The 12,839-nt window shown below is 35.5% G+C and overlaps 2 protein-coding genes across 2 annotated transcripts; both read left to right on the top strand.

The window, feature by feature from the left end:
• The first annotated feature begins 805 nt into the window (after positions 1-805).
• Positions 806-3,738, top strand: LOC121172638 (RING-H2 finger protein ATL70). The gene has a single exon (XM_041007923.1). It carries the CDS (start codon positions 1,057-1,059, stop codon positions 1,561-1,563), a length of 507 nt encoding a protein of 168 aa, XP_040863857.1. The 5' UTR covers positions 806-1,056; the 3' UTR covers positions 1,564-3,738.
• A 311-nt stretch (positions 3,739-4,049) lies between these two features.
• LOC106797916 (uncharacterized) lies at positions 4,050-7,707 on the top strand. The gene is made up of 3 exons (XM_041007914.1): positions 4,050-6,052; positions 6,138-6,668; positions 6,749-7,707. Exons 2-3 carry the CDS (start codon positions 6,642-6,644, stop codon positions 7,412-7,414), a joined length of 693 nt encoding a protein of 230 aa, XP_040863848.1. The 5' UTR covers positions 4,050-6,052; positions 6,138-6,641; the 3' UTR covers positions 7,415-7,707.
• Positions 7,708-12,839: the final 5,132 nt, after the last annotated feature.

Here is a 12,839-nt window from a genome sequence, read left to right as displayed (position 1 = left end):
GACTTTTCTAAATTTAAGGGTTTTTTATGAAATAAATAAATATTACAGTATTAATGTGGTTGGTGTTGGCTTTAACAAAAACAGGTGAACCCGGACAATTATTTTTGAATTATAGATCAATCTTGCAGCACGGCAGAGAGATAGGGTACACTTGGCTTTAAACTTTATAAGGCAGATAATGTACACTTTTCTAAACATATATTTTACTATTATTAGTTAAAATTTATTAAAAATTATAAAATTAGGATAGTCATAAAAGGACAAAATATATTTTTAGTATATGTACTTTAAGTAAAATTTGATTTTAGTTCTCAAACCTCAATTTTAATAAATTTAGTTCTTAAACTTTAAAAAAAAGTAATAATTTTTGTTTTTTCTCAAAATCATTTGTGACGATGGAAGAGAGATTAATACCAAATTTTCTTTTATTAAAAATATAAAGACTAAAAACATATTTTATCTTTTTTTAAGAATATTTCAAGTGTGTTTCTGATATTTTTTTGTCAGGTTTAATCTACATCTATAGCCATAATAACTGGCAAGCGAAAAACTAATAAATTTTTATCCATAACTTTCCTAGTAATGCATGGAACGTGGGCGCTCTCAACGATTGACCACTGACAGATAAGTTTTTCTAATCTAATGCTCTTTGAAAGGAAGTTGTGAACTCAAATCAATCGTAGATACATGGAAATAGTGACATAGAAGGATCGTTGACCTTCAAAAACCTGTGAACATGTAAACATAATCTAACGTTGAGAAAATGGAATGTATTCACATGCAGTGCCTCATTGGCCTTTCTTTACTTAATCCGAAATACAAGTCTTTCCTTGATTCAAACGCAACTCTTGATTTCTTAACCCCTCCCCTTCCTTCCCCTCGTTGACTTTCTAACATAATATCTTTCAGCAGCAAAAACCAACCAATACTTCATTCCTAGTGAATCTCATATTCTCATCCATCACCATGGCTAACATAAACACTTTTTTCAACCCCTTTCAATTCAAAACAATCTTCTAGCAAGCACTTTTTCATGATTTCATTATCATCAACAAGATGAACAACACAACCGATTCCGGATTCCTCGGGTCCAACAACATAAGTGGCTTTGGCATGGGGATAGGAATCTCAATTGGGATTCTTCTGCTCATCACAACCATCACACTCACCTCCTACTTCTGCACCAGGGCACAAGTGCCAACTCCTCCAAGGAGAAGAGGAACAAGTAATTCCAATCCACAATTCCTTGAGCCACACCACACAATAGTTGATGTTGGCCTTGATGAAGCCACAATCATGAACTACCCCAAAATGCTCTACTCTGAAGCCAAGCTAAGGAAATCTGATTCCACTTCAACAAGCTGCTCCATATGTCTTGGAGATTACAAAGGTTCTGATTTGCTAAGGGTGTTGCCTGATTGTGACCATGTCTTTCACCTCAAGTGCATAGACCCTTGGCTGAGGCTGCATCCAACTTGTCCTCTCTGCAGAACATCACCAATTCCGACACCTCTCTCAACTCCTCTGGCCGAAGTGATCCCTTTAGCAACCAGGCGAGATTAATTCATTGTTTGAAATGTGTTTTTTTTTTTTTTTTTCTAGACCACAAATATTCTTTGCTGGAGACAATCGTATTTGAGTCGGGTAGGATCTCTATGGGATAGTTTGAAATGTTTTTGAAATGTTTTTGCATTGTAGTATTAGTACACTAAGGACTAAGGTTGAGGATTATCAAAATTTCATAAAGTACTTGATTGATTGATTCTATATTGTAAATTCTTCTCTTGTACCCTTTTTCAAAAAAAGAAAAAGAAATGTTGAAAATTGATACATATTGGTTCATCGTGAGTAGAAACTAGAAACTCCTGCAATTTATGCTTCATTTTTTTTCTTTTGCTTTAAGTTTTGTGTACACAGAAACAATTCATCTTTGTAAACCGGTTTGGGAGCTTGAGAACCTGGCAGAGTAATCAAAATTAGATGCAGTTCTATAGGTGTTCTTTGTACTGTTTTTTTAATCAAAATTAAAGTTTCATCTCAGTATTTCGCATAATAAAGAATTACATTAAACGTCAACATAAATTATCCAGGTAAAACTCCAATTCTAACCGAATAGTAATGCCTAAAAGGCTAAAACACCTTAGGATCTGCATGTAAGTTTTCCCCTTCTTAAAACTGGTCTATTGAGAGAACATAGGAACATCTATTCCTATTAGATTCTGCCTTTTAGACAAGTCCAACACCAGCTTATGTTATCAAACAAACAGTTAATACTCAAGGAATATTGATTAAAGTACAACATATAGGCTATAGCCGCTTAATTTCTTAGACGTTTAACATATGGTTGTTAAATTAGTACATATTTTCCCTAACTCCAAACAAAGAAAAGGAAAAAAGAAAGATAATCAAAACAAGAGATATTTCTTTTGCTTGCTGTATACAGCCAGACAACAGAGCCACAAGCATAAACCTGCTCAACTTTAATAGCCTCTAAATTCTAACCGTTTTTCTTTTGTCCTAAACATCAGGGTATATGTAAACCACAAGCCTTTGCAGATATAATGAAATAACAGAGCCATACAATTGTAAAATTACTTATTATCTATTTCAAAATGGAATAAAAATCCAGATTGAATGTTAAAAATAGATAGGAAAATAGAACATGAAGCAACATAATTTTTTGGTACTCATTCAATAAACTTATTTATAAATACTTATAAAAGTGAAAATAAGACGATAAAATAAATTGAGTTTCTCACCAAAGTTAAAATTACTTTATGCACCTTAATTTTTGGATAAATACAAAAGTTAATTTTAACTTATGCGAGAATTAAAACCATGAATTACCAATGAAATTTCTGATCCATAACTGCAAAATTTGTGTCATAACACAGGAACATATTGAAGCTAAACAGTAAGAAAATAACACTAAAAAACGCATTAAATGCTCTGCTATGGATCCACCATAGGAATTCTCTGCACAATATTGCTGCTAGCAACATTCAACATTTTGTGTAATGTCTAGTGTTAATAGCTTTTATGTTTTTTTGTTTTTGTTGAATGTGTGAATAGCTTAGTTTCAAAAAGTATTTGGGATCAAATTCTCTGTCTAGCAATACAGTTCTATCAACAAATTATAGTTTGGATACAATTTTTTTCTCGAAGAAATGATAGGTTTGAGAATGTAAATGGAGAGTACCTTAAAACCATTTAGGTTGTTGCTAGGTGCACCCAGCAATATTGCTGGTGCACCTAGCAATTATGTGAAGTTACACAATTGGCCCTTATAATAAAATTAATAAATTAAATTTTTTTAATGAAAAAGCCTTTCTGTTTGAAAATTTCTTCCACGACCCAAAGCTTCTTCTTCCTCCTTCGATTTCTTCTTCTTCTTCCGCGACCCAAAGCTTCTTCACCTTCGAGTTCTTCTTCTTCCGCGACCAGAGCTCCACGCGTCTAGTAGTCTTCTCCGCGCGTCCAGGTCTTCTTCTCCGCGCGCGTCGTCCTCTATTGCCGGCATTTGAAGCTTTGAAGCATTCGTGTTACGCCCTATAGGTTAGTGTTCTAACCTCATTTTTCTCCTTTAATCGCTTTTGATGGCCATAGGGTAGAAGACATGTTTGGTCTGGTTTGGTTTTTCATGGTTTTGTTGCGCGAGGTTGAAGACGAGCCTTCTTCCGCGGAAGGTTCGTTTCTTCCACGTGTGTCTGGGTGCCGTTGGAGGTCGGGCGGAAGATCGTTTCTTCCGCGGACTCCAGCGGAAGATGGAAGATATGGCACTCCCGTGGGATTCCGCGGAAGAACCATCTTCCGCGAGAAGGAAATGTCACGGACTAGATACCCGCGGAAGAAGCTTCTTCCGCGTGTGTCAAAGACGTTCGCGGAAGAGCCATATCTTCCATCTTCCACTGGAGTCCGCGGAAGAAAGGTTCTTCCGTGGGAGTGCTTTTCCTTCCTGCGGAAGAACCTTCTTCCGCGAGTACCTATTTTATAGAATTTTGGATTTTTTTTTAAATTATTCCAGAACCATCTTTTGTTCATATTATTATTTAGTTTGTGTTATTTATATATGCATTTGTATGTGTAAATTGATATTATATTTGGTGTGATTTATATATGCATTTATATGTGTAAATTGAATTACAATTTGGTGTGATTTGAGTAGGATGATTAATGAAGCTAAGTTGTGGGCAGTGTGGTTGTCAATTAGCTAATGGTATTCAGCTAAGGCATTGTGGTTGTCAATTAGCTAACAATTACAACTCAAATATGAATCATAGAAACAACTTTTAGTTGCTTTTGATACATCTTGATATGAAAATTTGATCAAACATGAATCATGGATGTCAAGCTAAACATGCACTGAGTTATGTGGAAGGTGTTGGAATTAATTCGAAGTTGAATTATTGTTACCGGCTTAAGACCGAGTATCGATTCTTTAAAAATAAGAACTAGAGAAAGCGGTAGTGTGCTTTTAAAATTTAAAGAGAATGGCAACTATATTGGTTGGCACGAGTGTCTTATAGATAATGAGCGCGGGTCAACCAATGTGTTTAAAGGATGAAACATTGAAGCCACTTAAAATTAGTTGAATGTAGATGTTTTAGTTAAAAAAACTGGTCGAAGTTAGTCGAAAAGAGATACACCAACAGGTAGATTGTTCCAATTAGGAGTTTTATGATGTTATTTGCTTTTCAGCAAACTTGATTGTTCCAATTAGGAGTGTTGATAGATTGATATGATTCGGATTTGAAAAAAATATGATTGAATTTAATTAGTTCAATTTAGTTTGAATTTCATGATTTTTTTGTCTAATTTGAACTAAACCAACATGATATTGATTTGGCTTCATTGACAATTAAAAAGTTGAAGTATTTGAACTTCTATATTAAGTGGGAGGGGGGCTAAAAACCTATGTCAACCTTGATGTGTTGTAATAAATCAAATAAGACCTATTTTTGAAGGCCAATAATGGCTGGCCAAAAGAAAATTCGTACATAGTCAATGAAGTCATAATCAAAACACCAATTGGTGTTTCTCAAGGAAACCATTGCGTGACATGGTTGTGTCCATTTGGAATATTGGAGTGTGTGGTTGCGGAAACCATAATTTGCATGAACATCATTGATTGCCCGAGAGTTTGATGTGGTAAAACTTAAGATTTTCATATATTCAAAATTTCCAGCATTTGATGTCAATTACTACTTTTGAGCAAAGGAAAAATTGTGAAGCATATGGTGGACATGCCTTTGCCAAGTGGTTTCAGTTGGGTTTATCACCAAGTTCACAAGCTTCACAAATTTATGACCAAGTTCACAAGCTCCTCATATAATTTCTTTGATTTAACTTGAACTTAGAGATGAATTAAAGGAATCTATACCACTGCAATTGATTCTAATAGCAATGTATAAAGGAAAGAAAAATAAACCTTCTGGTTTAATAACTAGAATTGTGTCTTGAGAGAATCACAATGACAGGATTTGACTTCTACTAATCAATTGAATTATATTTGGTGTGATTTATATATGCATTTGTTATATATGCATTTTTATGTCAATTATTTGGATAAATTATGTTGAACTAACTATATAATCTGTGGATTTGGATAAATTATGTGGATTAGTTAGGATTCGAAAGCTTTGTTACACAAATTATTTGAGTGTTTAATTTGACGAATAAAAGTAAATGTTCTTCATGATTTCAGATCATGGTTAGAACACGAGGTCTGCGTCGTGTGGTAGGCACAGGTAGAGGCAGAGACCTTAGTCAGGATGTGGCTGAGGATGTTCCTCGCCGTCGTAGGCCCACTGCCTCAGCACGTAGGCAACGGGTTACCCAGAGAGTCGAGGATGTTCCTCAGTTGGCTGAGGATGTGCCTCATGCGCCTGATGGTAGCCCAGAGAGGACAGGAGCCGCCGATGGTGCTGAGTCTGATCGAGTGGCTAGTGATGGAACAACTGCTGATGATGAGGGGTTCCCCAGTGGGCCACGCGATCCATCTGATTTGATAGGATTTGCTGATCATGTGGCACACAACATATGGAGTGGACAGGTACGTACTTATTTTATTCCAGTAATTAGAAAGTAGTTTCTTTTATTTTGAAATACACAAATTTATAAACTGTTATTCAATTTAGGAGCGACCCGATCTCAAGTTTGTCTCCCATGGTAGGAAAGTAGATAAATTTGGGAGACCGGCTGCTGAGATCGAAGGTATGATTGCGACCACCGGATTGGATCCATTGATCAGGTGTTCTATGATTACTGGCGCGCTGCATTCATTCGAGCCGCTGGCTACATCTGACGCAGTGGCCCTGTTGATGGAACTACTTGAGGTCACCCCAGACGAGGCTCCAGCTGAGACACGTCAGGCAGGTGGGCCTCATGTTCAGTTGTCCTGGCTTTGGGACATGTACCAGAGTAGGTGCTGAGCCAGGCAGTGGGTTGCTGCAGCTCGGGTGTACCTACTTCATTTGGTTGGTTGCACTCTTTTCGCTAACAAGAGTGCAACCCATGTCCATGTTGTGCACCTACAGGCATTCAGAGACCTGGCACAGGCAGGGACATTCTATTGGGGAGCGGCCGCTTTGGTCCACTTGTACGATCAGCTTAACGAGACGTCGCGGGCCCTTACACGGCAGATGGCTGGTTACATTTCACTACTTCAGGTGACTATCGCTGCTTGTAATTTAAATTAAAGTAAAATTCAATCCATGTTTGATTGCTGATGTTGACTTTGTGTTTGTAGTGCTGGATTTACGAGCACTTTCCATCAGTCCACAGGTCTGTTGTTGACGATGGTTATGCTGAGGCTAGCCCACGTGCCTGTAGGTGGCTTACATGTAAGGCCCATATGACCGGGATTAAGGGAGCCCCTTATAGAACACGTATTGATGCCCTGACAGTCACTGATGTCTGTTGGATGTCGTATGCTGAGCATTGGGGAGTTCGGGGCTATGACTTGATCTCCTCGTACATGGGGCAAGTCAGATGGGGTCCGATCATCGTCTACCTTCGACCAGAGAGGGTGGTTCGGCAGATGGGGTACATTCTGACCGTTCCTCCACCATCGGTTCGTGATTCGTTGACATGTACTGATATAGATGACCGGTGGGTACAATTTTCAGATCATGTAGCGCCTACAGGGGAGCTCTGTGTAGTTCCTGGGCAGGTGGCCCCAGACTACATGGAGTGGTTTTTTCAGATTTCGCACCCCTTTGTGACGTCGACGGAGGACACTGTTGAGCTGAGACCTACGCCTCCCCCTCCCACTCATGATGATGACTTCGTGGAGCCACCTATCGCCGAGGTTCCAGTCGCGTCAGATCCCCCTACGCATTCTGTGGTAAGCTGTGTACTTTTTGTTAACTTAATTATTTTTTATAAATTCATACTCACTTGTTATTTTCACTGAGACAAGTTGATTGCACAACACGTGTCAGGATGGGAAGGATTGTTGAGCATTTGGAGCGCGTCATCAACCTCAGGATGGTGACTGCAGGGACTGACTTATATGATATCATGGATCTTTGCCTGAGGATAGCTAGAGATGACGACCCAGATGACAGTCTTAGGTCGCGACAGAGAGCCCGCATAGATTAGGATTTATCTTTTTCATTGTATTTGTTTATGTATTTAAATTTTAGTATTTGTTTTTGTATTTGTTAAAACACATTGACTTAGATAATGTCTCTATTTCTTTATGTATTTAAATTATGTTTTTACTTGAATTGTTAATTTTAGTATTTGTTTATGTATGTCATAAATATAAGTTAGAAATTTTTAAAAATAAGTTAGACATATTAAAAAATAAGTTAGAAATTTTAAAAAAATAAGTTACAAATTTTAATTGATTGAAACAAATAACTTAGAAATTTTAATTGAATGTAATTAATTGGACAAAATAAGTTAGAAATTTTAAGCTATACTGAAAATTATTATATAATTTAAACAACAATAAGTTAGAAATTTCAAATAAAGAAGTTACAAATTTAAAATAAATAAGTTAGAAATTTAAAATAATAAGTTAGAAATTGATTGAAACAAATAAGTTACAAATTTTAATTGATTGAAACAAATAAGTTCCAAATTTTAATTGATTGAAACAAATAAGTTACAAATTTTAATTAAATGTAATTAATTGGACAAAATAAGTTAGAAATTTTAATTTATACTGAAAATTATTATATAATTTAAACAACAATAAGTTAGAAATTTCAAATAAAGAAGTTACAAATTTTAAATAAATAAGTTAGAAATTTAAAATAATTAGTTAGTCATTGAAACAAATAATTTCCAAATTTTAATTTATTGAAACAAATAAGTTTGAAATTTTAATTTAATGTAATTGAATGGACAAAATAAGTTAGGAATTTTAATTTATACTGAAAATTATTATATAATTTAAACAACAATAAGTCAGAAATTTCAAATAAAGAAGTTACAAATTTTAAATAAATAAGTTAGAAATTTAAAATAATAAGTTAGTCATTGAAACAAATAAGTTCCAAATTTTAATTTATTGAAACAAATAAGTTAAAAAATTTAATTGATTGAAACAAATAAGTTAGAAATTTTAATTTAATGTAATTGAATGGACAAAATAAGTTAGAAATTTTAATTTTTACTTAAAATTATTATATAATTTAATCAACAACAAGTTACAAATTTCAAAAAAATAAGTTAGAAATTTAAAAAAATAAGTTAGACATTTAAAAAAATAAGTTAGAAATTAAAAAAAAATGAGTTAGAAATTTTAAAAAATAAGCTAGAAATTTTTAAAAAAATAAGTTAGTCATTGAAACAAATAAGTTACAAATTTAAATTGATTGAAACAAATAAGTTACAAATTTTAATTAAATGTAATTGATTGGACAAAATAAGTTACAAATTTTAATTTTCACAAACATTTATTCCTTATAAGTTTTTTTGCTAAAAGTTGATAATAAAACTTTTATTCCTTTTTGATACATACTACACATTACAAACGAGTCACAAACATAACAAATTGACACACTAAGACATATAACATCGACTAGAACATCATGGACACAAATTTAATTTGAACGAAACATCCTAACATTTAACTAGCATTCAATCATGCAAGGACGTAACCACATCGTCCTCATTTTCCATAACCACTTTACTAAAGAGAGCCAAAATTTCTATTGGCACAAATTGTTTCCAGTAATTAGACTCTACTAGCACCTTTAGCATGTCGTCGTCACATTTCAGCTCAACAATTTCAAATTCTAAAACTTTCTCAGAATACTCCAAATGACTAGGTTGTCGATAAAACAAACGCCTTACAACTTAGGATTCGTGAATCCCATGAGGTGGATTCCCTTTAGGTGCTACTTGTTTAATCAAATCCTTCAGTTGATCTATGCTACATCCTTTTGGAATATCAAATTTTTTTGGATTTATTCCGGTGAACGCGTAACCCACAAAGTTGTTTTGGCGTGGTATGTTCCACCTTCCGTTGTAATATAGAACCACATCATGTGTAGGGATGCTGGGGCGTTCAAGTAAGTTTAAAATTGCATCTGTTGTTCTATCAACGGTACATAACAACTCAATCGGTCCAACAAATGAAAATTGATCATTATACATTAACATGGTGTTCACATCCATGTCATTTTTCAATTGCATACTTTCAAAGTAAATGTTGTTACCTGTATCTTCCACTGGTCGTCGGTAATGAATTTCATCCACAACTTGATTGTTGTTTAGCCGAAGACTGTTGTGTATTCTTCTTTTGAGAGTTGAAAAATCGCATAGGTTTGGTACTCGCATGGGCACTGGACTAGAACTTTGAAAATAAACCCCACACTCGTTGTGAATGACGGTTCCATTTGGAAAAATGAATGCCAACCTCGAGTTCACGATCGTCTGGGACGAAGTCTTTCCTAAGAATGCCATTGTTTATCGAAAATTAATTTGACAAACTTTGAATACCAGTTGTTGTTGAGTACCATGGACATCCCCATCTATCATTTATATAAATGGCTCAACCAGGCACATGGCTTCCCTTTTATCAGACCCGTGACTATTTTACATTGTGAAGCGTAAAACTAAAACAACCTCCTATCACGTCGTTCACTGTCGGGTCACGTCAGTCATTGTCGTATGAGAAAAAAGTTGGTTTCGGGCCATGTAAACTTGCCTAAGTACCCCTGTTCGAGATTTTTTTTAAATTATCTAGGAAAGCTGTGAGACTCTCCAAAGGTGGCCTGTCTCATGTTTGCATGTCAACGAATCCAAAAAAAAAACAAGAGACACCGGTTCATTCGAACAGGGCCTGCAACGGAAGGCCCAAAACTAAAAAAAGTTAGTTTCGGGCCATGTAAACTTGTCTAAGTACCCCTGTTCGGGGTTTTTTTTAAATTATCTAGGAAAGCCGCGTGACTCTCCAAAGTTGGCCTGTTTCACGTTTGCACGTCAACGAATCCAAAAAAAATAATAGGAGACATCGGTTCATTCGAACGGGGACTGCAACGGAAGGCCCAAAACTCAAAAAAGTTAGTTTCGGGCCATGTAAACTTGCCTAAGTACCCCTGTTCGGGGTTTTTTTAAAATTATCTAGGAAAGCCGTGAGACTCTCCAAATGTGGTCTGTTTCATGTTTGCACGTCAACGAATCCAAAAAAAATAACAGGAGACATCGGTTCATTCAAACAGGGCCTACAACGGAAGGCCCAAAACTAAAAAAAGTTAGTTTCGGGCCAACATTTCCTCTTGAGGGACGACACGTGGCCTGCTACTCTGGCCCTTATCTGGCATGTCCATCCTTCTTGGCGCAGCATTTAATTCGTCGTCAGAAATAACTAAAGGACACCTCGCTTGTTTCTCTTTCGGTCGCCACCGGTCTTGCATGTTATCGTCGAAGGCGCCCTTGCGCTTGCCGGCAGAACCTTTTCCGGCGACCTCCTTGCCTTTTCTTTGGTCTTGTTCGTCATTTCTACAGAGAATGCAATGAGACCAACGCCAATTGCATGGTCAGAGTTAGAGAAATGGAGAGAGGAAGAAGTGTGTGACTGGAGTGTGTGTAACTGTGAAGAACGAGGAGTCCAAAATGAATTTTACTGTAAATCATTTGAGGAAAAAAGTGTCTGACACATATCATGTGGTGCGTAGAAGAATCAGCCATTGGTCAACTTGTGAGAGGAAAAAATCATTTAACTAATACCAAATAATCTTAAAATTAACAAAATAATTTAACTAATTAATCCACGGAAGAACCTTCTTCTGTGGTAACCCACGAAAGAACCTTCTTCCGTTGACTCTCGCGGAAGAAGTTCTTCCGCGTAGTTCCACGGAAGAAGGTTCTTCCGTTGACACTCGCGGAAGAAATGTTCCGCGGGCATCCACGGAAGAACCTTCTTCCGTCAACTGCGGAAGAAGGTTCTTTCGTCGATGCCCGCAGAACATTTCTTCCGCGAGTGTCAACAGAAGAAGTTTGGCAAAAACGCTGAAGGGCATTTTTGCCATTTTGGAAATTTGCTGGGTGCACCAGCAATGCTGCTGGGTGCCCCTAGAAAATCCCAACCATATACTTGCAAATATACATATTTATCCCAAATGCTAAATAATTGAGAAGGTCAATGTACAATTACCATTGAATGCATACCATAAAGCTTTCAAATGACATTCCCAAAATTTCTTAATCTAGAAACCACTTCAATGCGTTCAAAATATAGGCTAGCAAGTTCATAATGGCGCGTTTTGTTTGCCAAACGTGAGTATTCCTCTAAATTGAACCCAGCCTTTCCTCTATATCACACCTCATATCATATTTCATATCACATAACATAGCATAGCTTATAACCCATGGATTCAAAAAATGTGCCAAACTTGAACAACATCATTAAAAAGACCAAAGGCCGACAAAAGATCGAGATCAAGAAGACAAGCAATGAGTGTAACCTTCAGGTGACGTTCTGAAAGTGTTACATGAGGGATTTCAAGAAAGCAAGTGAGTTTACCACCTTTTGTGCCATGGATCTTGCTGTAATTATGTTCTCACCTGGTAAACGGGTTTTCTCCTAGCTTCGGCAGCCCCATTGTAATATTCTCATAGTGTGATGTTTTCAAACTTAATAATTTGATTAACATAAAGTTTTTCTCAATGATTTATGACTCTATTGTCCAATGCAAAAAAAAGTTAGATTTAGATAAAAAATTTTAAAATATAAAATAGGCCTTTAAGTAAAGCTAACAAGTCAAGCTAGACTTTCAATAGGTTAGGCCAAGCATAAAAGTAAAACCTATGACAGGTAATAAGTCAAGTTTAGACCTTAAATTTTTTAAATAAGTTATTTATTTAACCAAAGTCTTTTTGGTCCAGCCTATTCCCACCCCTACCCATAATATATTATTTTGTGTTAATATTCGCAAGTATTAACACAATCATGTTACAAACAGGTATGACTATTATGGGCGACTAAGTTCTCAATCTAAATATTTAAGGCAACTACATATTCAAGACTCATACCCTAAACCTTTGATTAAATTAGAATAATCTCACGTCAGTTAATTCACATGTTTGATGATATTTTATATATATATAATTAAATGATATATTCAATTGAATCTAGTTATAAATGATTTTATGATTTTATTTATTATCGTGGTTCTTTATGTAATATAAAAGTTGTTTTATTTCTTCTATCAGTTTCAAGTTCTTTATCTTATATGTTAAGAAATAACACAAAATTTGTACATGTTTTCATAATAACAATTAACTAAATAAATTAATATAGGTATGTAATGTAACAGGGTGTTACACCTTGACTAATCATACTAATAGGAGAAAATTGTAAGTGTACGGTGGTTGTTGTC

This window comes from Glycine max, chromosome 2 (genome assembly GCF_000004515.6).
Source record: "Glycine max cultivar Williams 82 chromosome 2, Glycine_max_v4.0, whole genome shotgun sequence".
Taxonomy (NCBI): domain Eukaryota; kingdom Viridiplantae; phylum Streptophyta; class Magnoliopsida; order Fabales; family Fabaceae; genus Glycine; species Glycine max.
Note: the sequence above shows the minus strand (reverse complement) of the source record. Positions and strands in the feature narration are given on the sequence as shown.